General features: G+C 34.5%; 1 protein-coding gene across 4 annotated transcripts in view; it reads left to right on the top strand.

The window, feature by feature from the left end:
• The window catches only part of LOC120767855 (transcriptional regulator ovo), a 120,363-nt gene extending 96,781 nt beyond the window's left edge, over positions 1–23,582 (top strand). For 3 of the 4 annotated variants that reach the window (XM_040094161.1, XM_040094160.1, XM_040094159.1), the window contains 4 exons: positions 13,706–13,914; positions 18,497–18,632; positions 19,667–19,932; positions 21,169–23,582. In XM_040094161.1, the coding sequence (XP_039950095.1) occupies positions 13,706–13,914; positions 18,497–18,632; positions 19,667–19,932; positions 21,169–22,077 (1,520 nt within the window). In that variant the 3' untranslated portion in view covers positions 22,078–23,582. The remainder of the gene's footprint in view (positions 1–13,705; positions 13,915–18,496; positions 18,633–19,666; positions 19,933–21,168) is intronic. The other variant, XM_040094163.1, reaches the window with a different exon arrangement.
• The last annotated feature ends 322 nt before the right edge of the window (positions 23,583–23,904 follow it).

The raw sequence follows: 23,904 nt of genomic DNA, 5'->3' as shown, positions 1-23,904 counted from the left end.
TCAGTCTCTTCTATCGAGTGCCAATAGGAATTTTGTGTACTTCCTATCTACCATTTTGAACATGACTTTTGTAGTTTTGCACCCAGGTAGCTCGTTCCATCGGGTTTTGACAAATTAGTTTTTTAAAGACAAAGCATGGGTTTTCCAATGTTCGAGCAGCTATAGTAATCATTACTTTTCAATTTTGATTAACCCAAATAATCAATTGATAGTGCAATATTTTGTAAAATACAATACCGGTATCTGCATTCGGTTTGTTGAACCTTCCGACTCTTCTTAAAGTCACATTCAGTCACAGTGCATTACTTTCGTGTCTTCTGTGCTTTTCTCTAACACCTTACCCACCTACACCGGCTGTCGTTACACGCCTGCAACTTGACTGTAATGAAGGTAATATGGGTATGCAGCTCACGCTTTTGTAATTTATTTTCCTCCCCATTTTTGCTGGTTTGGCTTCCTTTTTCGACGCTTCTCACATTTGTTTGTTAATTAATTTTCTTCGGTTGCATACAACTTTCACTTTGTCGAAGGACGCTTTGCCAAATGAAACTTTGCACTTTCACCACCCACGCGTTGCTCCACCGTTATAGTGCGTTCACTCACACTTGTTTAGCTTCAATTACATTTAAAAGGTAACAGCAAAGTGTAGCGGTAACTCAATACTTATCCGTGCACGTATAATATATGTTACCTGAGCGTGCATTAGTTTTTCTGATTACTATTGCGTTCGGTGCGAAATGTTAAACACACCATTGTAAATATGGGGTGGCACTAACTTTGGCCAGATAATAAAGGTTGATTTGTGACTGTAATTATTAGCTGGACGCAGTCAAACTTAGTTTTCCTCTTTTTATTGCACATTTGTATTTAAATATTGTGAACTGAGTGAGTTGAAATACGAGCTTTTTTGGTGTCACACAGGGCAACTGCAAAACTTTTTAGTTGGTACATAAACTAGTTTAATTGGAAATTAGTGTAATGTTTAGACAGAATCATTTATTGCGTGAAAACTGTAGAATTCTATAGTTCTACACAGATTTCTCTACAGATTTCTTGGTAATTGAAGGCTAACTTTTTTATATGGAAATTTATTAATTATAATATTAATAGTGCCATTAAACAGCAAATAAAAACACAATTACTCAAAGGTGTGAAAGTTAAAAAAAAAACTAATTCTGAATAGCTCTCAAATTTAAAATTTCCCTCCTTATAAATCTTGCTTAGAATTGGTTGAACTTCGAAATTTTTAGGAAAAGTTTGTACTACGGCCATATACTTTTACCCAACCCAACACATCTTTCTTTGGACATCTAACTAGCATTATACAATGGTGGGTTGCTTAGAAATACGGATTGTCTTATATTCCTCTAATGTCATTGTTGCCTCGGGGAATACCAATGTAGGTAAACAATTATTCTTAGCAGTGTCTCTATTTTTGAGTGATTCAAAACACATAATAAAATGAACTTACCCAAGGTGTTCCAAAACGACGATAATTATTTCGTTGTGTAGAGAGTGATTGTAGAAAGGTGAGACTACGCCGAAAATGCATTTTATAGTAGAGCGAAAGGCGCTTGTGATAATTTCGAAATGCCTAAAAGTTCTCAGGAGATAACAGATCACTATTTGTTGGTGGAAGAAAGCGAAGTATAAAAATGTTGTGATCTTCATACCGAAACTCCGTGTTATATTCCTCTTATAGTCACACAAACCCTTTTGAAGTACATCGGGTTGAAATGAATTCCAGTAGCATAAATTGAAGTATTCTATTCATAATTAGCTCTGCATGACTCCTTCATCTCTCCACACATTTTTTGGAGGCCAATTTTAATATTACTAACATATCTTTGATTTTTCACAAAACCTCATGGTTTCATTGCTACAACCGCAACGTCTATGAGCTTACCAGTTTAACTCAAATATTTCATTGTCTGTCGGCTTTATTGAAAATTGATTATCCATTCAACCATTGCGATCAAATTCTATGCGGATATGTTTAATGAAATCCCATAAAAGGCGCAAAACCCACTAGACAAGAGTTTCAGCTTTCAGCAATGCTTTTTGGTTTACACTTTGAAGTTCAATAAAATTTATAACCTCACAGATAAGCTACAAAGGCCACGGCAAAGGCCGCCGAGCGGGATCAAAGGCATGAGCAATGAGTAGCTAAAAGCTCGCAAGCATACCGAAATTTCACTACAACCGCACAGCAGTGGGCGTTGATTCCGGCGTTTGGACACGCATTTGCCCAACAACCAGCAATCAACATTGGTTTGTGCTATGCAGCTGCTTGTTGCTGCCGCATTGTTATGCAGGATTCGTGGTTAAGTAAAGTTGTTATTTGTTGTACTTTCAGCTCATCTATTCGGAGTTGGAAGTGTGAAAATTGAGCAAAATCCCCATAAGTATTGTTAACAGATTGATTTAGACGATATGCTAAAACCATTTGTCCATAAACGGAAAACAACAGCAGCGAAGAGCCAGCAGCAAAAGGCTGCCAAAAGAACAGCAACAGATAAGTAATGTAATAACAACAACAATGATGCTGTTGATGACAGTAACAACAGCAACACGTCAGCCTATATACACACACATTTCTATAGAGCTATCTGTTTAGTGTATCAGAAGCCAAAACGCAAAATTCAATGAAAAATGAGCAGACCAAAACCAAAAAAAAAAGAAACCGATGAACGATGTTAAACTCCAAAAGATAAGCCAAATATGCATGGAGCGTTGTGCTTGTGCGCTCGACTTGGTCCCTTTGAGTGGCGCACAAGAGGTTACCTGCGGGTTATCGCTGGGATTCATCGGCCCCGCTGCTGTTGGTTCAATGTCCGTCGCTCCAGTCGCCTGAAGAAATTCCATACATTCATTTTATACGGTTGTTGTTGTTGCGGATGTCGGATGTCGCTACCATGATGCGCAATTATTTTTCAATAAACAAACAATAAACTTACAGCCGGGCTTTACCGGCTATAAGCGTTCGAAATCGATTGCAGCTGAAAGCAAACGCTTTCTTCACTCCAAATCTCCGCCTCTGCTCATCGCCTGTTTGCCTACCGCGCTGGATTGCTAAGTATTTGTGGGTTTACGGTAATTTGTCGTATTTCTAACGCTCATTTGTCTGACATCGTGGACCTACCTACAGACGCCACAAGACCGGCATAGATTATCCGTCCTCAAGCACGCTTCACTTTATATCGTTTGTCAATGATTTCATAGCTGCCGCTTTTTTTGCTTTTGTACTAACTGCATGTTGCTGTAAGCAATACTTGCTCATTTCCTGCTGTTTTCTGTTGATTATTAATTGTTTTCAATTCATTGCCAAACAGAAATTATGTGTAGTTTGTGTGCTGATATATGTATGTGTATTTGTACGACCTTCCGTTGAATGATTATCGAGTGTCTTTCACTTCTTCCGTTTTCAATTGTCTCCATTCCCTTTTTTCTTGCAGCATAGGTCACTTAATTATGTTTGTCGAATGGCTTGTCGTACTGTTTGTCAACACAAAGTTATCACGTGCTACGTATAAATGTTCATTTTTATGATACTTTTCAACGATTATAAATGCCGTCTACCTCATGACAATTGATAAATTATTTTCCGTTTTTACATTACGAAGGAAGTGTAAGTTTTTTACTTTACATCACCAAAAGTATTTAATGTAAATATTATTCTAAATACTTGGACGTTCAAACATATACCGAAAGCACGTATGTATTTCGAAATAGATAGACGATACTTAAATATCGCTTTTTGATTCAGTCAAGTCGCAATATTTTGAATTTTGATGGAAAAATATGTCGATTATTAGGTGAAAAACATGATCCTTGTAACCAAAATAGCTTCATGGATGTGGTTCGGACTCAGTGTGACAACTTCGAACATGCCTTTTGAACACAGTAAACGCCCACAATCACATGCTGCAAACGAATATAATCAAAAGTATAAACAAAATATGCAAAAAATTAATTTTTAGGGCCATAAAAATTGGTTGTTCCAGAGCTGAAACTATACAGATATCAAAAAATTATTGTACATATTGCTCGGGGGATCTACAAAGACCAGCTACTACATAGAATTGATGATCCCGAATAGCTTTTTCAGATTTTTAATAATAATAGAACCAATATGTATATTCGTATTAATATGCAAAAGTGGATGAAACATATCGCCATCTTTCGTTACGGATCCACTCTTCGGTAATCCAAGTAGACTGCACATGAGAAATGGATCCCAAAGTATGGAAAAATTCAAGATTATAATGTCTTAATTTACAACTATGTATAATTACTACCCTTCCACAGTGATTGTTATACATATATGTTTATGTATTATGCAGTTAATGGAACACTTAAAGGGCGAAATCGTTCAAAGCCAACACCATTTAAAGAAGAATGCTTATGTTTTATGGAAGCAAGAGCGAAATTGATTAATTTGAGTTTCGAACTGCTTTCGGATGCAACGCAAGTCCTTGATCTTGGGATTTTGAGTTTTAACATCGCTGTAATCGGTAGATCTACCTCAAAGTAACGTTAATTAATCAAGCTAAATGAAGTAAAAAAAATATGTGAATATATGTATAGACTGAATGTTAATCTAATAAAAATTATTAGTTAGTGGAATTTATTTTTAAAAAATAAAGAAGTGATGTACGAAATATAATTGTAATCAATGCAAGCAAAAAATGCCGGAAACATATTGCTACTTAGAGTGAAAGACATTTCTTTGAAGCACTATAGTATTATTAAACATTGGAAGAACAAAAATCACTACCCAAATATATCATAGCACACCCGAAAATTAGCTATGGATACGAGAGATGGAGCAGATTCATCCAAGTAAAAAAGAGATAACAATAGCAATAATGCCGTACGAATTAAATTTTCATAATATTTTAACAAGATGACATGTTTAAGATATAATTTTGGCTATAATTTTTTTACATTCCGAAATCTGTTTGAATTACGCCTTGAGATTGATATAAAAAAATAATAGAAGAAGATCTGAACCGATCCGTATAAAGGTACATGAACGATGTCATTATTTTGTACGGTATTTCGTTATAAGAGATTGGTTACATGTAAGCTTTCACAAAGTGTTTATGAATATCTTGTACCACTTATTCTCATATAAATATTAATTATGTCTATAAAGAGTTTCATCTTTAATAAAACAAAGCGTCACTTCTAAAGCTTCTCTTCGTGCACACACTTTGCCATACACCTTTGCACAGAGTAGCATAGTATAGTAACAACAAATGAGGGCAGATTAGTACCCATAAGTGTGTTTATGCGCACATATATTTAACACATTCAACCGACATAGCGCGACTACTAATGCCGTTATGCGAAGGGAGCACACTTTGAGCGCTTTTCGTATCCTGCGCTTTACTTGCAATATCATATAATTGAACCACAAATCTTTCAACTTTATGCGTCCCACTGATAATAAATTAATTTTTATTTTTCCCACATGTTGTTACTCAGTGGCCGCAGGACCGCAAGGCCGCAAAAACACTTAGTTACTTGCATATTCGCCTATATGTATGCTTAACGCACAGACTAACAAGCAGGAGCAGAGTTGTGAATATACAATATTTGTATAAATATGTGCGGACGTGTGTTTGTTGTAGCGCCTTGTGTACGCTGCATGGCCATTGGTGGCATTGCCACTGCCATTGCTAATATCTTTTGCATTTTATTGTTATCTCAGAGCAAATTGCCACAGGTCATCCGCCGTCGGTACACACACACACATGTATATATGTACATGTATGTATATATGTATGTACATATGTAAATATAAATACAAATGGAGCGCCGGCAAGCATACTAATGGATGCACATTTGTGTTAGTGTGTGCTCGCTCTATTCCCCAAATGCTGCGCTTGAGGCAGAAATATGTTACATTTACACTAAGCGTGAACTCTTTACGTAATACGTTCTCACTGATAATGCAACCACATGGAGCAACATCAACACAAGCATATAAATGTATTACTTTGTTACTTAACCAAGCAGTAAAATCAACGATAAACCATACTTGAAGCCTCAAGAATTGCTATAGAGAGAATGAAGACAGTAGTGGCCACAGCTCTGTGAGGGAATTGCAATTCTCATTATACAAAAAGTTACAAAGGTTAGGAACGTTTCGAGAAGTGAAGCGCAATTGAAGATATTCACATGTTAATAGGACTTCAAACAAATATCTCGACAGTTACAATTTCAATTTCATATGCATATGTGTGTAGAGTCTATATAAATTCTTATTAGTAACTATATATATGGCTATGTAATATTTATTCAGAGATTTATCACTTGTTCCAATCTATATGATACGGGATTTCGATATATAATCAGATATATACTCATATACAATTTAAATTATTTTTTCACATGTCCCGAACTATGTAAACTAATGATCTCACAACTGGTCAGATAGTTTATTATATCCGAGTGAGCTAAACATACAAACTTACTGCATACATACTGTACTGGGTTATTTATGCTTTCAGTAAGAGCTTTATTCTATAATGATAGAAAATGTGTAGCTTTCACGGTAAGCACATCAACATTTATCCCCACAACGAACGAGAACTCTAATATATGGTACACTAATATCCATTGCACACTAATATATTGGTTTTCTATTATCGTGAAATAAGTGAGTACATAACCCCTTTGACTCACTGGCGACACTTACCACCCACCGCTCAGAGTGTATATAGTATATTTATATTCATTCATGCTTGGCTGGAAAACGTAGATTTGGTGGGTGTTCGTGCATATTTCAACGGCTTGTTCTATTTCACATGTCCATCACGATATACGAGTGTATCCAGCTTTAAGCTTTTATTTTCCATTTGCAGGGTTTTATTTCGAAAAGAAAGTTTTGTCTATTCTAGTAAACGGAAAAGTGTGTTAAAAATGTTTGTCATGTGAATAATCGTAACTATTAGCTTTGTCTCTCTGCAGCTGGGAACAGCGTATGTGACACGAATTGAAACAAGCCCTGGAATACGAGAAACAATTTTTGATACATTTTTAACTTAGCAACAAGTATTTCAACTGCTAATCAAAAATTATTTATCAGATATTACAGCTTATAAATAATGTAAGTAATAGAAGCTGTAACCATTGGTCGGTTAAATTTAAAGCTGATTCCCACCTGGGAAATATTTATGATCTGGACACTCTTGCCTATTTATCAAATTTGCTAAAAAACATAGTTAAACGTGATATCATCAAAATACATACATTAGTTATAAGTGTATAAGGTTAGGGCATCGAGAGTCACATAGTTTAAGTTACAGACTGAATATTCATATTTATTCCCAAATTGAGATGCTATGGTACAAATAACAAATCATATCTTTTTATATAATAGATTAGGTTAGATTAATCTACCAATAAGCCACGCATACACCAGTTTTGGTTCTTTGCAATACCAGATGTAGTTCAATTACTAGGTCCTTTCTTTATAGTAATTGCTGATTGATCCTACATGATCGTATTATTTTCAGCCTCTTAACACCTAGATATTACCCACACTATTGATTTCTTCTTTGATTTATTCGACTCGTAAAGTACTTATAGAGTACTGACATAACCTATAAAATTTCTTACGCATATTGCGCTGGCGCTTTCACTTCCGCCTTTTCTGGAAATTTCCGGCAAAACGTTGATGGGTTTCCTTTAATATTCATTACAACTGCAACAGCATAATGATTGCCCGCCTCCTAACGATGACGTTACGTTAAAGTTAGCCTACAAATGTATTTAATGGAAGAACAAAAAGAATAAAGAACTCGTAGGCAGTTACTAAATATAGTCAGTTCTGTGCTACGGATGTCAGTTAAGATTTCACGAATAATATTAGGCTTACACACATTTTTCTTGTCGTTTGTTTTGTCGCTTTTGTTTGGCACGTGTCATATTGATTTGTAGGTGTTAGCGAATTCTTTCCTCCTTAATCAAGGAGATTGAGAATAGAAGTGCAAAAGTGTAAGAAACTTTGGTGCTGTTTAAGAGCTACTTTTATTGTTTGTGAGAAAAATTGAGTAATTCTATACAGAAAAAATGAGAGCTAATTTTATATCGTTGTTAGTTCATTGACCTTGGTTTTTCCATAAGAATTGTGACGTTTTTGTTAATGTCAAGGTAATTCCAATAGCACGTACTGGCAGCCATAGACTACGGACAAATCTGCTTTCAATTCATATGAAAATAAAATATTTTCGACATAGAGAGTATGTAATCTGTTGGAAGGAACCGATGAGAAAGATATCACAACTCCAACTCGTTGCCATTTTCAAACTTCACAATTCAAATAATAGTTGAATATTTTGATAGCCGTTAGGTCTCCATATAAAAAAGTGACGTAAGCGAGAAATGGAGACATATTTATATAATAACTAACTACCTTTGGGCAAAAAACGCTGGCGATAACTAAAAGTTTAGAATTGAAAAAATGAGCTCTAGTGAGTACCTAATTGTAAATCGTTGTATTATATTAATTTTGACGTAGGCTTTGAAAAAGTTAAAAGTCAGTATGATATTCTGAATGTCAAAAAAATAGTTATATACATATACATATGTACATAATCACTAGTTACTTGCCTTAGCGGGAAAACAATTCTTCAAATCTCACAAAAAATTTCTAATATCCATGGAGGATGCTGGTAGTGAGAAAACGAAAAATATTTATCTCTGTCCAAATTCATAATGAATCACTCCTGTGACCTTTAATGTACTTTTATTTAATTTCTATAGGTAATAGTTGGGAAATTTTCCCTAAAGTAAAGGTATCAACTCTTTTTTCATCACAATAATTGAATGAATGTATTGATGTGGTTATTATATAAAATGTACCTTTATTTTATCGTTACATCTATAAATGGAATATCAAAAAGTACATACATACATACCGCAAATCTATTCAAAGCTAATTCTATGAATGTCAATTAGTCTTTGAGTGAATTCAATTGAATTAGCTCTAAATTAACATATTCTTGATTAGCGTCAAATTATGAATAACTAGTTTGTTGTAGAAAATGAAAGCAATTATCTCTTCTTATCTTTCACTACTTGAAAGCATTATATCCGTACAATTGATAACAGTATAAAACGGAATTCGATCGAATTTCTCAATAAACACTAATACTGGTTAGATGTCGGTATGTGCATTTGCATGTGTACTGTGTAAATTATGAAAATAAAGGATGATTACAGAAAATATTTGAAATGCAAAATAAATATTTACTCTTTATGAAAGCATACTTAAACCATTAATTGAACGTAGAATTATTTCTAATTTTACCATTGAATGAAATTAAAATCAGATATAATACAATACTAATTGAATTAAAAGAGTGAACACTTAAGAATATAGTTACAGTGCTTACATATGCAATTTTATTTAATTTTTGTAAATAATTAATTGCTTTGGCTTAGATTTTTAACCTAAAAAATATTATACTTCTTTCCTAAAAAGTTATTCAATCCGATTTACTACTGTCATGAACTTATGCCATGCTTCTGAGTACAATGAGGCAAATAATGACTTAATTTCGGTTGCTTGTGATTAGGTGTTACTCGAGTTTCGATCACCTCTTTCAGCAAACCAAGGTGTATTATATATACATGTACTATATTTATACAACTTTTCTTTACTCGGAGTAATACTGCCACGTATATAATACTAATATCTTGTTTTTTCCGGATAAACTCTATTATGTTTTTCCTCAAAGTAATGATTTTAATAGTACTTTTATGGAAATATCAGTTAATAAACCATTATAAATTATTTCTCAGAGTACAAAAATGGTTTGAAAACTAATAATATCCAAATCTTTCAATGGTTGCAAGCAAAACTCTTATACCATCTCCTAATATAGAAGAAATATTTAGTAGGTGTTATAATCCTCTCACATACATATAAGTGAGAGTTCTCAATATGTATAAATGTAATATAAGTACCTATAAAATATTTTTATTTCATTATAAATACACATTTAAAGCAAGTGTCAATAAAAATTTTGAATTTTAGATATACAGATACCTCACAAATGATATTGGTTAATGAAATTATATAGTTGCCATATGCTTAAATTTTTTTTATTTCTTATTATATTGCAAATATCTTTTCCTTGCATCATAGATGGACTTCATCAATGTCACTTGACATTCTTTTATCTGTTCTATGAACATTTTCCAATTTGAATTTGAGCTCATCTCTCGTATTCGATAATTGGATTGGTAAATAAAAGTCACCTGATTTCTGATATAAGTTCGTTAACATAAATCAAAAAGTTCAACATTTACTTTAGCATAACTGCTAATTGAACTACTAACCAATGCAATAAATTTATTTAATATTCGTATACACAGTAGACAACTTTTACTTTTCTTAAATTAATAACGTTATAATTGTTTTTAGTTTGTACTGTTATAATAAAATAAACTTGCGTCAATAAATATTACAAAATATGCAAAAAGGAAACGATTCGATTAGGAAAATGGAATATACCAATGTAGATAGAAAATTTTGGTTTTCTAGCTTTCTCTAGTAAATCTATGGTATAAGCTTTTTCTCTAAATTGCCCACGTTTTATTAGTTAGTCCAATATGGACATGTATGTTCTCAGATATTAAAGTGTACTTTTCATCTATTTTGCTACATTGTACCTCACGAAAATTTGGTAATCCAAAATCAAATTGTTCACTTAATAATAGCTTAAAAACTGTTTCCTAATTGCCGTTGTTATATTAAAAACAAAAAATTGAAATAAACTTTTTTGATTTGCTTTATTTAAAATCAACTATAAACTTGTATATTGATTACAAAATTGTTTTATCTCCAATTCAATCGGTTTTTACATTTGCAGCGAAGTTATGTAAATATCCAGCATTTATTTGCATATTGTTGTTTACCCATCGATGATGTACAGTTATATTCAATAAATATGGCAGATAGGAGGTAAAATATATTGTCGCAATTACGCGTTTACCTTAAATCAATGCCCGACAAATTTAGTGTTTATTTATTAAATGATGCGTGCAACATTTACATATTTCCCACATGTGTGTGCAAGTAATAGCATTTTGATCTGTATCAGTTGCAATTGCTTATTTACTTTAGATGCAGTTGTACTAATTTGCTGTAATGCACAGGGAAAATATAATTTATTTTATTTGGTTTATTATCAAAAAAGATAGTTTATGTGCATAAGCAATAAGTATGGTCCGCAGGTATGTTATATAGTTGCAGGTAAACTCATGATTTTATTTAATGCAGTTAAAGGTACAGACATTCTTAGTGGATTAGCATGCAAACCAGCTGTCAAAGTCATATGTTTGATATTTATGTTAGTATAGCATGGGAAATTACCTTGCAAAACTGAACATTGTGAAAAAAACTAGACTATTTTTTTTTAATTTTTGCCATCTTATTATTTCAAGCGATTAGGCATATTTCTGACTAATCGTATACATAAATAATACGCCGTATTTAAACTGAGAACAATACAGGTTCTCTTGCACCTAGAAAGAATCAAAGCCTGTTAAGGTTTGTATGCTGAAGATATAATTGTTCCATACATTCTTAAATGTGAATAAGTAGCCAATTTTACCGCAAACGCCAATGGTGACTACTAGAAGCATGCTTTGTTTACTTTCCCACTTTTTGGTTCCATACTCCAATTCGATTCTTCCAAGTGTTAAGTAATACGGTACAACACAGAGTACTTGAAACCATCAATAGATGGACCTGTCCATTGGGCACTAAGGTGAATTAATTTGAAAAAAATTGTCGACTTTTGGTTCGTTTAGTCTGTGTCCGTCTAAAGCCAACATTCATTTATATTAACGAAACACGTAATGAAAAACAATTAAGGCAGGGCTGAGTTCGGAATATTTTATACTTTTGCAACATCCAAGAATCAGAGTCAGGGAAAAACTGTAAGGTGAAAAACGTCAACATACACTGCCAGACACATACGGTTTGTTAGAAAAACTAAAATCCATGAAGTTCGAAAATCTTTATATTTGGTACTTATATGAGGGCTAAGAGAAGTATTAGACCGATTCCACCCATGTTTGACACACAGACAAACTAATGATAGTGAAGGATTATCCCTAAATATAAATTATATATCTCACACAATGACCGATATTTTCGATCAAACGTCAACTTTAGGTACTAGGGTTCAAATATTGGGTACCTAGCGGCTTGAATAGTTTTTCTTGGATTTGAAAAATTTTAGGTCATAAGTTGGCATACACTAAAATATTTGTGTACTGGAAAGCTAAAGAATCAAGTGGGATTTACAATTGTGCTATATGGGACGTAGGCATGGTTGTCGTCCGATTTTACCCATTTTCATGCTGTGACATAATAAAATAAAAGTGATGCAACGTACAAAATTTTGTTGAAATCGGTCAGTCGGATCTTGAGATATGGGGTTTCACCAAAAAATTAGCGGTACCCACCCAACGTCCAACTTTCACACCGACTCCAATAAAGCCCTTTTATAAAATCTCGAAGGTAAAATTTATTTGATTGCGCCCATTTACGAACTCTTAATTTTTTTCAACAAGATATCTCAATTTTTACTCAAGTTACAGCTTGCAAAGACGGACGGACAGACAGACAGTCACCCGGACTTAAACTTCTCTCGTTATCTTGATCATATATATATAACTCTATATCTATCTCGAATAGTTTTAGGTGGTACCACAACCGTTAAATGAAAAAAAGCTGCTAGTATAAAAATATGTAGCAACAGATTATAACAGCAAAATAGGAGCGAAATTTGACTTGTAATACGGTTTTTGTAAAAAGTTGTTGCTACACAGCAACCATCTGACCAAAATCAAATATAAATATGCCAACCAGTAAAACCAAACTCTGTATTCGAAAATAGTTTTAGAGAATTAAAAAAGTAGATGCTGAATAATGCCAACAGATGACCCCTTAAATCTCCTTGAAAGCTAGGGATAAACGAAAAGGTCGATAGAACCTCGCGATCGAAAAACATGAATTCATTAAAAAAGGTAGGTAATTAGAGAACTATTAAAGCAACGGTAGAAAGTTATAGGCTAGATTAGCTGCTTAAAATTTGAACGCTTTAAATCGAAGAAATGTTGAATAATAAGTTTTTAAGTTCGTTACGGTTCTGATTAAAGCAATTTTGGAAGCATGAGTATTGTCTAATTTTTAAGCTGGTTTCGAAATCTTTTGTCCATATAGTTTACTTTAGTGGCTTAAATTCTCAGAACATCTGATATCGTATTGCCTTAATATATTCTGTTTCATTTTGTTATTCTTATAAACTTTATCGAACACTTGGGTACAAATACATAGCTTAATCCTATAGTCTGAGAATATTGCAATTTTTAATTACAATTCTGCCAAATATTTTGGAAGGTAAAATTTTTACTGATCACTTTGAGTTAATTTTTTAAGTTTAATTAAAGACCTTTTTGTCAACCAAAAATTTTAATTCCATTAATTATACACTTATTGTTTTATACTGAATCCACAAATGACTGCGACTACGTGATAATTAAATCTTTACTTTACTTATTATTACGAAATTCTGTCTGAAATTATCTCACCAATTTCTGCATACTCACTTTACTCACACTTTTCCATCTTTTCTTCTCTTTGCTGCCATCTTCTCGGCGCTCGTTTCATTTGCAGATTACACACAAAGTTTGCGGCTGGTCGAAGTGCGAATACCAAATTACGTGGTTAAGGGTTCATCAGCACAACTGGAATGCCTCTATGATTTGGACGGTGAGTCGCTGTACTCGGTGAAGTGGTACAAGGACGGCAACGAATTCTATCGATACGTGCCACGAGACATGCCACCAGCACAAACGTTTCTGCTGCCGGGTGTAGCAGTTGAGGTGAGTGAAAAATAGCTGCAGTCGTAACGGCACTTACAGGCGCGTACGTGCGTGCACCCATATGCATGTGTTGTATGTGTGGAGAATTAAGTGCAGCACAAAAGCAGCACACAACTTTTCGCCGAAATTTAAACTCACTCACACAAAATCATAAATTCACGCGTTACCAAGCCTTCAGCTCTGCGTGGGTGTGCAGGTGTGTTAGAGTGCGGGGCATTGTAGCAGGCGACATGTCTAACAGCGATTGCACGATCATCGATTGTATGCAAAACTTTTGTGTATAAATTTCAGTCATGTTTGCATTGCACCTGCATTCTGCATTCCTAAAGACAGCCGAGTATGTCAGCTGCCTTGGTAGTGTGCCGTGTGTATGTTTGTGGGCGCGTGCGTAGCAGAAAAAGCGAAAGTGCACGCAAATAAGTTTTGCTTTCTGCTTGTATTACTTTGCATTTTTGTTGGTAAAGGATCCGTGAACGCGTCTGAGGTGAACATAATGCAGCACAGCGTACGCCGTCCATACTCGCTTCCAAGTCAATGGGGTGTAGGAGAAACTTTGCGCTTTTTGTGCGCGTACGTATACAGCCAACTGAAAGCGATAAATTTCGGTAAAAGCGAAGCGCAAACGTGAGTGCCAAAGAGATAAAAAAGTGTAAAGAGCGTAATTTGGCAGCCAATTGGTGGTCGCTTTTAGTAGTAGCCTTGTTGCACTAAAACGAAAAGTATGGACGAGAAGCTGTTTCATGCGGCAGTGACTTTAGATAAACTGCAGCACAACTCCTGTAAAGAGAGCAAGGAGAGTGGGTAAGCAAACATGCGCTTGCCATGAAAAGTTGCACACACAATTCCACGAACTAACCTGCAACAACTAGGCATGTAAGGTAAATGCGGTTGTTAGTCTGCTTCTATACACAGCACATTTGGCAAAAAGTACACTGGCGCTCCAAGTAGTTCTGTAATATTTGCGTACATGCTTCCAAGAAATAGACATAGAAAAATGTTTGCCAAACTCCGTTATAAAAATGTACATTGCATACCTGCTACATGCCTGCCAATGTATGCACAACATACATACACGTAAGGCTAGTAGTTCACAGCTGCAACTGTTGTGGTTAAAGTTCAGCGCATTTCGGTCGGAGTTTCTTAGCCGACTTCACTTTCAAGTAAAATAGTAATAAATTTTCTGATTGCGGTGCATGGACTTCAAAGTGAACGTGTCGAGTTGTTGCAACGTTCGTTTCAGGAAACATAAATACATAAACGCTGCGGAGTAGCAGGAGTAGATACAAAATAACTAAATCACGCTCTAATAGATCAGCATACAAAAGACTATGTAAACATAATAAAACTTTTCTCAGTAGACACGCACAACCTGATAAGTCCCAATACACATACAGTCGTGGAAATAATCTAAAGTCGTGACTTTATTCACTCAAAGTAAAATTCTAATATACGAGTACAGGACATAAATAAGAAACTACAATAAAATTAAATTGTACATAAAATTCAGGAGATTTTACAAAAATTTTGATAACTCTATTAAATAGAGGCTGGAATATCGTTAAGTACGTCAGTCTGGCAAACAGATCTTATAAAACATTTTGTTAAGCAATTTTGCGAAGAATTCACTTTGCAGGATCTTGAGTTTAGAAGATAGAGCTTTAAAATTTTGGGAAACATAAACTTTTAATTTTTTAGTAGGCTAGGCTGCACACACTTTTTCAAAATGTTCTAACTACACTATTCCAAGAAATATCTCCATAATGTTTCATTCGTTATTAATTATACTACTATACTTCCTGCAAAATGTGTATAAAAATTGAAAAACTTAGAATATTCAGAAATTTATAACCATTATTCAGTAAATAATAAAAGCAAATTCATATATAACTAATATGAATATCGGTTAAACACATCGATTTGAATTTCTCAACATCACCGTCTATGTAAGTAGGGGACGGCCGCATCATCATTTGCGCAAGTGATGACGATTCATCTTTATCTTTATTAGTCAATGGCTCCGGCATTATTATCTCCGTACAATTCATTTTCATGGCTGAAAAATAAAAAGATAGGCCAACGCAAACCCTGATAGGCAAAATGTGTATAATTCTGCATATTTTGCACATTGTTCTGTGTCATTTTGAGTTCTTGTTTAAATATTCAACTCCTGTTCACAGCTACTAGTGAGCGCGTATAGTTTTTCCAAACCGATCCAATAGCTTCCCTTTAAATCAACAAAACCCTCCTTATAGATATACTAATCTCCACAAAAATTCAGTGAGCAGAGTTGGGAGCATTGAGTGACTATCCATCCTTCAAAATCCACGCCCTCTTCAAACAACATTTCGAAGCCGGTAATATTACCATAAGAGTTTCTAACTGAATTTTGTAAATGCCACTCCTTAAAGTATTACCTGATAGGCTTTTAATAATTATGAATACTATTTCATAACTAGGTAGTAGATTCTCTAGTAAATGCAGTGTCAATTTTTGCCACTCCCCAAACCTTTGACAAACAATATATTGACCGAAGCAAGATCTGATTTGAATAATTAATACAAAGTTCAGAGAAATAATAGAAATACAGCGAGATTTTTCCTTAAGTTACGGTAATAGTTTGTTTGCTAAATTAAAACAATTTGGATTTAAGTAAAATAATCTGCAATTGTATACTTATATTGCACTTGCCGCCATTTATAAAATATTGCGATGAGCAATTCATTTATAGCTCTGTAAATTAGATGTCCTCTGGTAAAAAAATATACATATATATATGTATATACCTGTATATACATGTGCCAATCTTTGTTTGAAAATTAGCAAAATATCACCGTACTTCAGTATTTTTCCCATATTCCAGTAAATCGTATCAACATATTTTACTCTGCAGAGAATTTCTCGAAATATGATACTCTGAAAATACCATTTAAAAATTTCTTGTTTGTGGTAGCCACACGACACGAGGTGTACGAGTATCAGTAACTTTAGTTGGGAATTTAGTTCCAAATTGACCGCATGTAAAATTTAGCCTCTGTAAAATTGTGTCCATAAATGCTTAAAGTCAGACAGTAGCCCTAGCCCCTATTAATCCATTCTTCAATCAGTCTTGAAATCAATCTCTTTGTCACAGGTAGAAGTAGACATACGGTGTCACATTTATAATGTATGCAAGCTGCAATGCATTTAAACTTTTCAATTCTTCAATAATGAAAGATTGCATGTCACTGGTTATTTCATAAACTTTAGACAAGAAAAGGAGATAGAGAAAGTTACAAATTAACTTGGCAGCATGATCTTATTGAAAAGTCTATCGATTTTGCCTTATTTTTGTACTTTATGAAGAAAAAAGACTGCAGTTAAGTACATTTAAATGATAAAAGTTAGCCACTCCTGGAAAGATTTGTATTTCTATTTTTTTTTTAAACAAACTGCTTATATTTTCCTCTCTTATTGTCTTAAGAAAATTACATTTTTGTCCAAATAATATCGCAATTAATTTTTTCCAGAAATTTCATTTGATGTCCACTACACTTTCTGCAACAAAGTTTTAAGAAGCATCGGTCTATTCCTAAGGAACTGAAATCATGTTTACGTCCTCTTCATTTCCACGCATTAACTGCAAACTCTAAAGACTGTAGGAATACCAACAACTCGATTTTCTTCCCCTAAGATTGCAATTCATCCTTTATTTTCAGTGCCACCGTAATCAATGTAGGCTGCAACCTGTTCTATCTTTCTGAGCTAAAACAAGCCAATTAATCAGTTAGCTATAGTTTTTTTTTTTTGTATTTTATATTTATCAAATATGTGTAATATATGTAGGCAATGTTTTTTTTATATACAATACACTTTGTATTTATTTTATTTTAATTCACATTTGCAAAGTTTTAGTTTAACTGATTTTTATTTAACATTTAATTTTTCTTAACACTGCGACTTGCTCGCAGCGCTGATCAACTTCAGCTGTATCGTTGTCATCTATTGTTGTACGTGTTAGGGCTCGTTTCATTAGTTTCGTCAAGTTCGGTCAATACGTCAGGGATGTAATTATTAGTATTTCTGTCCGCTCCTGTGTTCCCTTCCTACATATATTTGTATGTAAATTATAATATTTCTTACCAGAATTGATAGCGTTCCATGCGATAACTTCACTCTTGGACATACGAGTATAATATTCTTCTACCACTCAAAAACAATGTCAAAAACCAAAGTTTTAGAAAAAGAACCTTTAAGAAATCATATAATTTCATCACTACGCTTTGTGCACATTTTCATGCCCACAACTGTGTAGACTGACATGTTTATATAAAAAGCACGTTTTGACTGTCAATTTAGTAGCAAAGTTTAGTCAGCAGGCTAAATTTTACATGCGGGCAATTTGGAACTAAATTTACATTAGCTTCCCAACAAAAGTTACTCATACGCCCCGTGTCGTGTGGTAGCGCAAACAAGAAATTTTTATATGGATATATTTTGGCAACTTTATATTGACTGCTTTTTATGTATTTACGGTACTTTTTTTTATTTTTGCTGCCTAAATATGTTTATATGATTTTCAATGGAAATTACTTGCATTTTCCAGCTTCACAACTCCAGCGATGCCATAGTTACGCTGCACAATGTCAACCTACAGTCGGCGGGTCGCTTCCGCTGCGAAGTTTCCGGTGAAGCGCCTTCTTTTCAGACAGTCACTGAACATGGCGATATGGTTGTGGTCTGTAAGTACAATTGATTTGAAAAATATATTTAAGTAAATATTTACAATAATTTATATAAAACATTTAACGGCAAATGGGATGGTTAAGATTCTGATGATTTAGCATATTCACAATAATTTGAAGTAGTTTAACTATGTATTTCACGGGTAATCAGAATATTGTTTTGTTAAATAATATCAAGAATAAAAGCCGTCGTAGCCATTCGATATTATCACATTTCTCGTAATTCATAAAAATGTTTTTATCATGGCCCAATTCGTCCTGATATTTTTTAGTTGCACAACCTTTTTGCATATGCTTTTTAAATCACTAGCCAATTTATTCGTTAATCTAGCGTAATTAACAGTTATTTGCTCAAATTGTGCAGCTTTTCACACCAATTTATAGTTTAGCGCGCAAAACGCAAATGATTCGTGTAGCTTTGAAAATATGCTTTAATTTTTTCTTCCACTATTCCGCCAGCGCGTTTTTGTCCGTCTGTGGTTTTACCAATTGCTTGGCTGTAACTCAATTCGTCTGGTGGTGAGCCAATTTATTTTTACTCTGCTCATTCACCAATTTTCCGTGCAATTTTTTAGTTTTCAATTCCACCTGCAGTTTTTCTAGCGTTGAAAACGGAGCAGAAGCGGGTGATGAGGTAAGTGTTTGTGCAAATTCATATTGCGTCGAATCGAGTGGAAATAGAAAATGATAATTCAAAGACGTTATTATTGTTAAGGCATTCATGTACACATATATATTTCTATATAATACTGTCAATGTTTCATGGAATTGCCTTATTGGACTCAAATTAATGGTCTCGAAGGGACAATAGTTCCGTTATTTTTATTTACATGGGAAAAGTGCAGTATATTGAAGGAATTTGAAGGTTTCGAAACTTCATGAACAGGTATCAAAATATTTAAGCGCCGTTAATAATAACTCCAAATTTTTATTCCAATAAAACTTTGATAATAATCAAGTCCAAATCTTAATTTACAAATCACATTTAATATTTTAATTGTTATGATATATTTCACTTATTTTATTTTAAGCTCTACCTGATCAGGGTCCACCGAAAATTACTGGTGGCCGTCCACGCTACCAAGTCGGCGACTGGGTGCGCGTAAACTGTACAGTTGGCCGCTCAAAGCCAGCCGTTGATCTGTCATGGTTCGTTAATGGTGAACCAGTTGAACCGCGTACTTTGAGAAAATATCCCTCAGTCATATCTGGACGTGAAGGCTTGGAAACTTCCATCTTAGGCTTGCAGTTTCGAGTTGAACAGCATCATTTTCGAAACAGCGATATGAAACTAAAGGTTGGTACATTTTTTAAATAAATGTTAGAGGCTAGATAGTTATAGTACATGACCGAAACTACCGACTTTGATGAGCAATAATTTGTTGAATTCGTCTTCGCTGCGTATAGCAGAGTAACATTTAATGATCGGCAAATGGAACAAAGTAGGAAAACTTGACAACGCTAGCTGCATCGTAGCTATAACAAATACCCTTTACAACTGAAGTAAATCTAGCGGCCTGTGTTTTTCTACCAACTGAAAATATTTTGCTAGATCTGAAAAATTTGTGCTTTGAACAGTACTCTATGGTTAACTTCTTAAAGATATATCGTCGAATAAGTTTTGATTTGGTTTTCATCGATCAGTTTGTATGGCTGCAATTTATTCTATAGTGATTCGATATCGACGATTTCGACAAACGTGATCAATACCTCATTAACTGATATAAAAGAGTTGCTTTTGAGTAGTAACGATTTTGTTACAAATCCAAGAAATAATCAAGTCTTTTATTTTTTAAGATTGTAACGCCCAGAAGAAAACGTTGGGACTCTATAAAATATAGATGTATACTTTTTTCAATAGCCGTCTCATCATGGAAATACTTTCGCCTCAATAACATTTGTAAACCGTTCAACTTTATTTTTTTACAAAACTTCTCGTTTAGAGTCAAAATAATCGGCCTACTGAGCATACTATTCGAAACACCATCCCCCATCTTGAGACCCTGCATTAATTATTGAATAATATTCGGCCGAAAATATAGCAGCCATAGCTGAAAGTGTACACAAAACTCGTGGAGAGTTTCTGCAAAAAAAGTAGGGAACCTCAAAATGGATCACTCCTTACAAGTTCAGTGTCACGGGCTGAGTTGACTTATCCATATCCGTCTACTCGTCTGTGTATACGTGGATTATAATCTCAGTTTTTTGAGCTATTGATCTAAAATTTTGCACACGTTCTGAACTTATCGCGCAATGTAGGAATAATCAGAATCAATTTCTTATATGAAAACTTTTTTAGGTGGTCTTTCTTCGGTGCACTCAAGATTAACTTGGTTTTCTGGTATTTTAAGAAATATTACTTTATTGATCGTGGAAAGAAACAGGTTTTATTAGTCGTTTTACCACCCTCAATTTATCTTATAAATACGGCCCAATTTTCCTACAATAAAAACATCTAAGTATATAAATACCTCCATAAACAGTAAATGTGAAAAAATTTTAACATTGTTTTTTTTTGCGCTTTTCATTTTAGTGCGTTGCATCGCTGTCCACTTTGTATTGGCGCAGCAACGAAGAGTCCGTCGAGGGCGATCGCCCGCAAAAAGCGCCCGTCTTAGAGTCGCGCGAAACCGTTTACGCCAGCAATTCGCGCGCCGATCCAGTGCAAGGTATGTCACTCCGGGAAATATTTGTTACCAAAATCTTATCGTTTTTCATTCAACCAAATGCAGCCAGCAAAACGGACTCACATCTAGTGGCGCATGCGCCCAGTTTGTTGCTGTTGCTGCTGGTGGCGACGGCCGTTGCCAGCGGCTGCCTCGAACAGTTGCACATGTGGCAGCAGTTGTTCACCAAGCAGCCAACGCTGCGCCTGCACGACAATTGTATGCAACAGCAACAACAACAACAAAAACGAAAAGACATCGAAAACTGCGCGCAACAGCAAAATGAACAAGTAACAACGCAGCAAGAGCGACATGAACAACAACAACGAAAGACGGAGAAGCAATTAATGCAATGGCAGCAGCAGCAGCAACAGCTTGTAAAACGAATTGTTGCCGGCGAAATCAATCAGTTGATGAGCACAGAATACCAAGCTATAATACCACTGTTCCAAAGCCAGCGCCAGCAGCAGCAACAACAACATAGCCAACACTGGCAACAACAACCAGCGGAGAATCAAGTGTGCCGACAGCATTGGCATGTTAATGAGAACAATGAAGGCGTGGCACGGAAATGCAAAAGCGCGTACGAATTGGAATTTGTTAATTTATGTGCGGAAATGCTGCCGGCATTGACAGCAATGACAACAACATCCGCCGCGGCGACATATGCCACTTTCGCCGCTGCTCATTGCGACGCGGATGCAGTGGATTCCGCCGATGTTGTCACAGCTGTCGCCGCGGCATTGCCAATTAAACGATTGCTGGCTGTGAGGTAACTGCGCTGCGCAGCGGTGAAAGAAGTGTAAGCGAAAAAAAGGCTTCTCTACCATAACTGGACTGTCGCGTCGCAATGCTGCAGGGTAACGAGCCATGCAACTGAGCTATTGGCCAAATACAAGAACAAGCGAAAGAAGGACAAAAATGAAAAGTGTAAATTTAATTTCAATAAATTCGAAGGACAGCAGTCGAATGGAACTGCTGCCGATGACGCTTTGGATTTCAAATTACAATTACGGCAAAAAAAAATTGAAAACTTCCTTTGAAACCAATTTGCGTAAATAAAATGCAGTAAATGAAAATCCAACAAATTAATTATTTAAAGCAAAATTTTTTGAAAAATGTGAAATGACCAAAATTAAAATTATGTATAATATGGAGAATGCAAATCAAAAGTGCACGCTTGTGAGTTGATGGTTTAGGTGTACCGGTGTGTGTGAGTGAATGTGATTTAAATGTTGGTGTGTGTTTGCAAACGTGTAAGATCAATTCGAAATCAGTTGGAAAAAGCGCGAATGCTTATAAGTATGTATATGTGAATATAAATGAAAAGCAACTACTGAATTTTTATTAAATTTATTTAAAATGAATGGAAAACATTTAAACTAGTTGTAATTCAATTACCATAAAGCTAGAATTAGACTCCATGTCTAGTCTAAATGAACAATGAACATTTACATACATAACATACAAATTACTGTTAAATGTAATTAGTTAGCAAAAAATAAAATTTAAACAAAAATAGAATTGTTATATTTGTTAAGAGGCGGTGAGGTGCAACGAAATGTGGACGGAGCCAATTGAGGGAATTTGTAAGTGTTCATTCGAAAATTAAAAATTTATTTGAGGTTTTCTGAATTAAATACATAAAAAATGCATTACATATGTATAACTGTCGCTTTGACCACAGCGAAACGAACTTACAAAGTGACACAAGGAAAATATCTCCGACCCTTGAGAGTAGTGTTGAATTCGATTTGACTGAGTTTATTAATAATTTCCCTATCTTCACTTATTTCGAGTAAACGTGAAAATTAGCGAGCAGCTAACATTCGCAACAATCTTCTGAAAACATATCTTATTTGTGTGTTTGCTAGTACCAGCCAGTCCAAAAACTGATTATGATTTTATTACACAACATACCATAGTGGCAACCGACGAGTGTTTATCGAAGCTTATAGTGATTTTCCAATTTTTCAAAATTGGCCTAATATTCACGGGAGTTGCTTTTTGTCGCTGAATTTGCTTCCAGTGACCAATAACGTTCGGCCGAAAGCCACCAAAAAGTCATTGAAAGCAAAATTCGTGAAAGTTGGTATTACCATTTGAATTATTTAGAATCTCGGAGAAGGTCCTTTAAATTTTATTGGAAACAAAATAGTAATTAATAAAATCTTCATTAAACTGTCTTGAACTATGCCCGCTGAGTTTTGAGTTTAATAAAATAGAATAAAAAGGAATCTGTAACTATTCTAACAATTGTGAACTATGACATAGAAGAAAATTACTACAAACACAGTAGCTCCATTTTTCTTCCATGTTATAACCTATAATCTCTCTACGTAACTCAAACATTTTTGACCAATTTTGTTTGTAATTGCTTCACAATTTCGGTTGTTATCCGTTAAGAACCAACAGAATACTATCTTATGTGTAGTTGTGGCAATTATCTCCGAAACAAATAGAAGCGGATAAAAGCAAATAAAAGAAGAAAATATGAAATTACTTGAAAGTCTTTTAGTTTCCTCTTAATTCTAAATGATTATATCTACATACAATACCTTCTTTGAATGATTCTGTATACTTTTCTACCAAACTTAGCAGAA

This window comes from Bactrocera tryoni, chromosome 2 (assembly GCF_016617805.1).
Source record: "Bactrocera tryoni isolate S06 chromosome 2, CSIRO_BtryS06_freeze2, whole genome shotgun sequence".
Classification (NCBI taxonomy): domain Eukaryota; kingdom Metazoa; phylum Arthropoda; class Insecta; order Diptera; family Tephritidae; genus Bactrocera; species Bactrocera tryoni.
The sequence above is the reverse complement of the archived record's forward strand: the minus strand, read 5'-3'. Positions and strand labels throughout refer to the sequence as shown.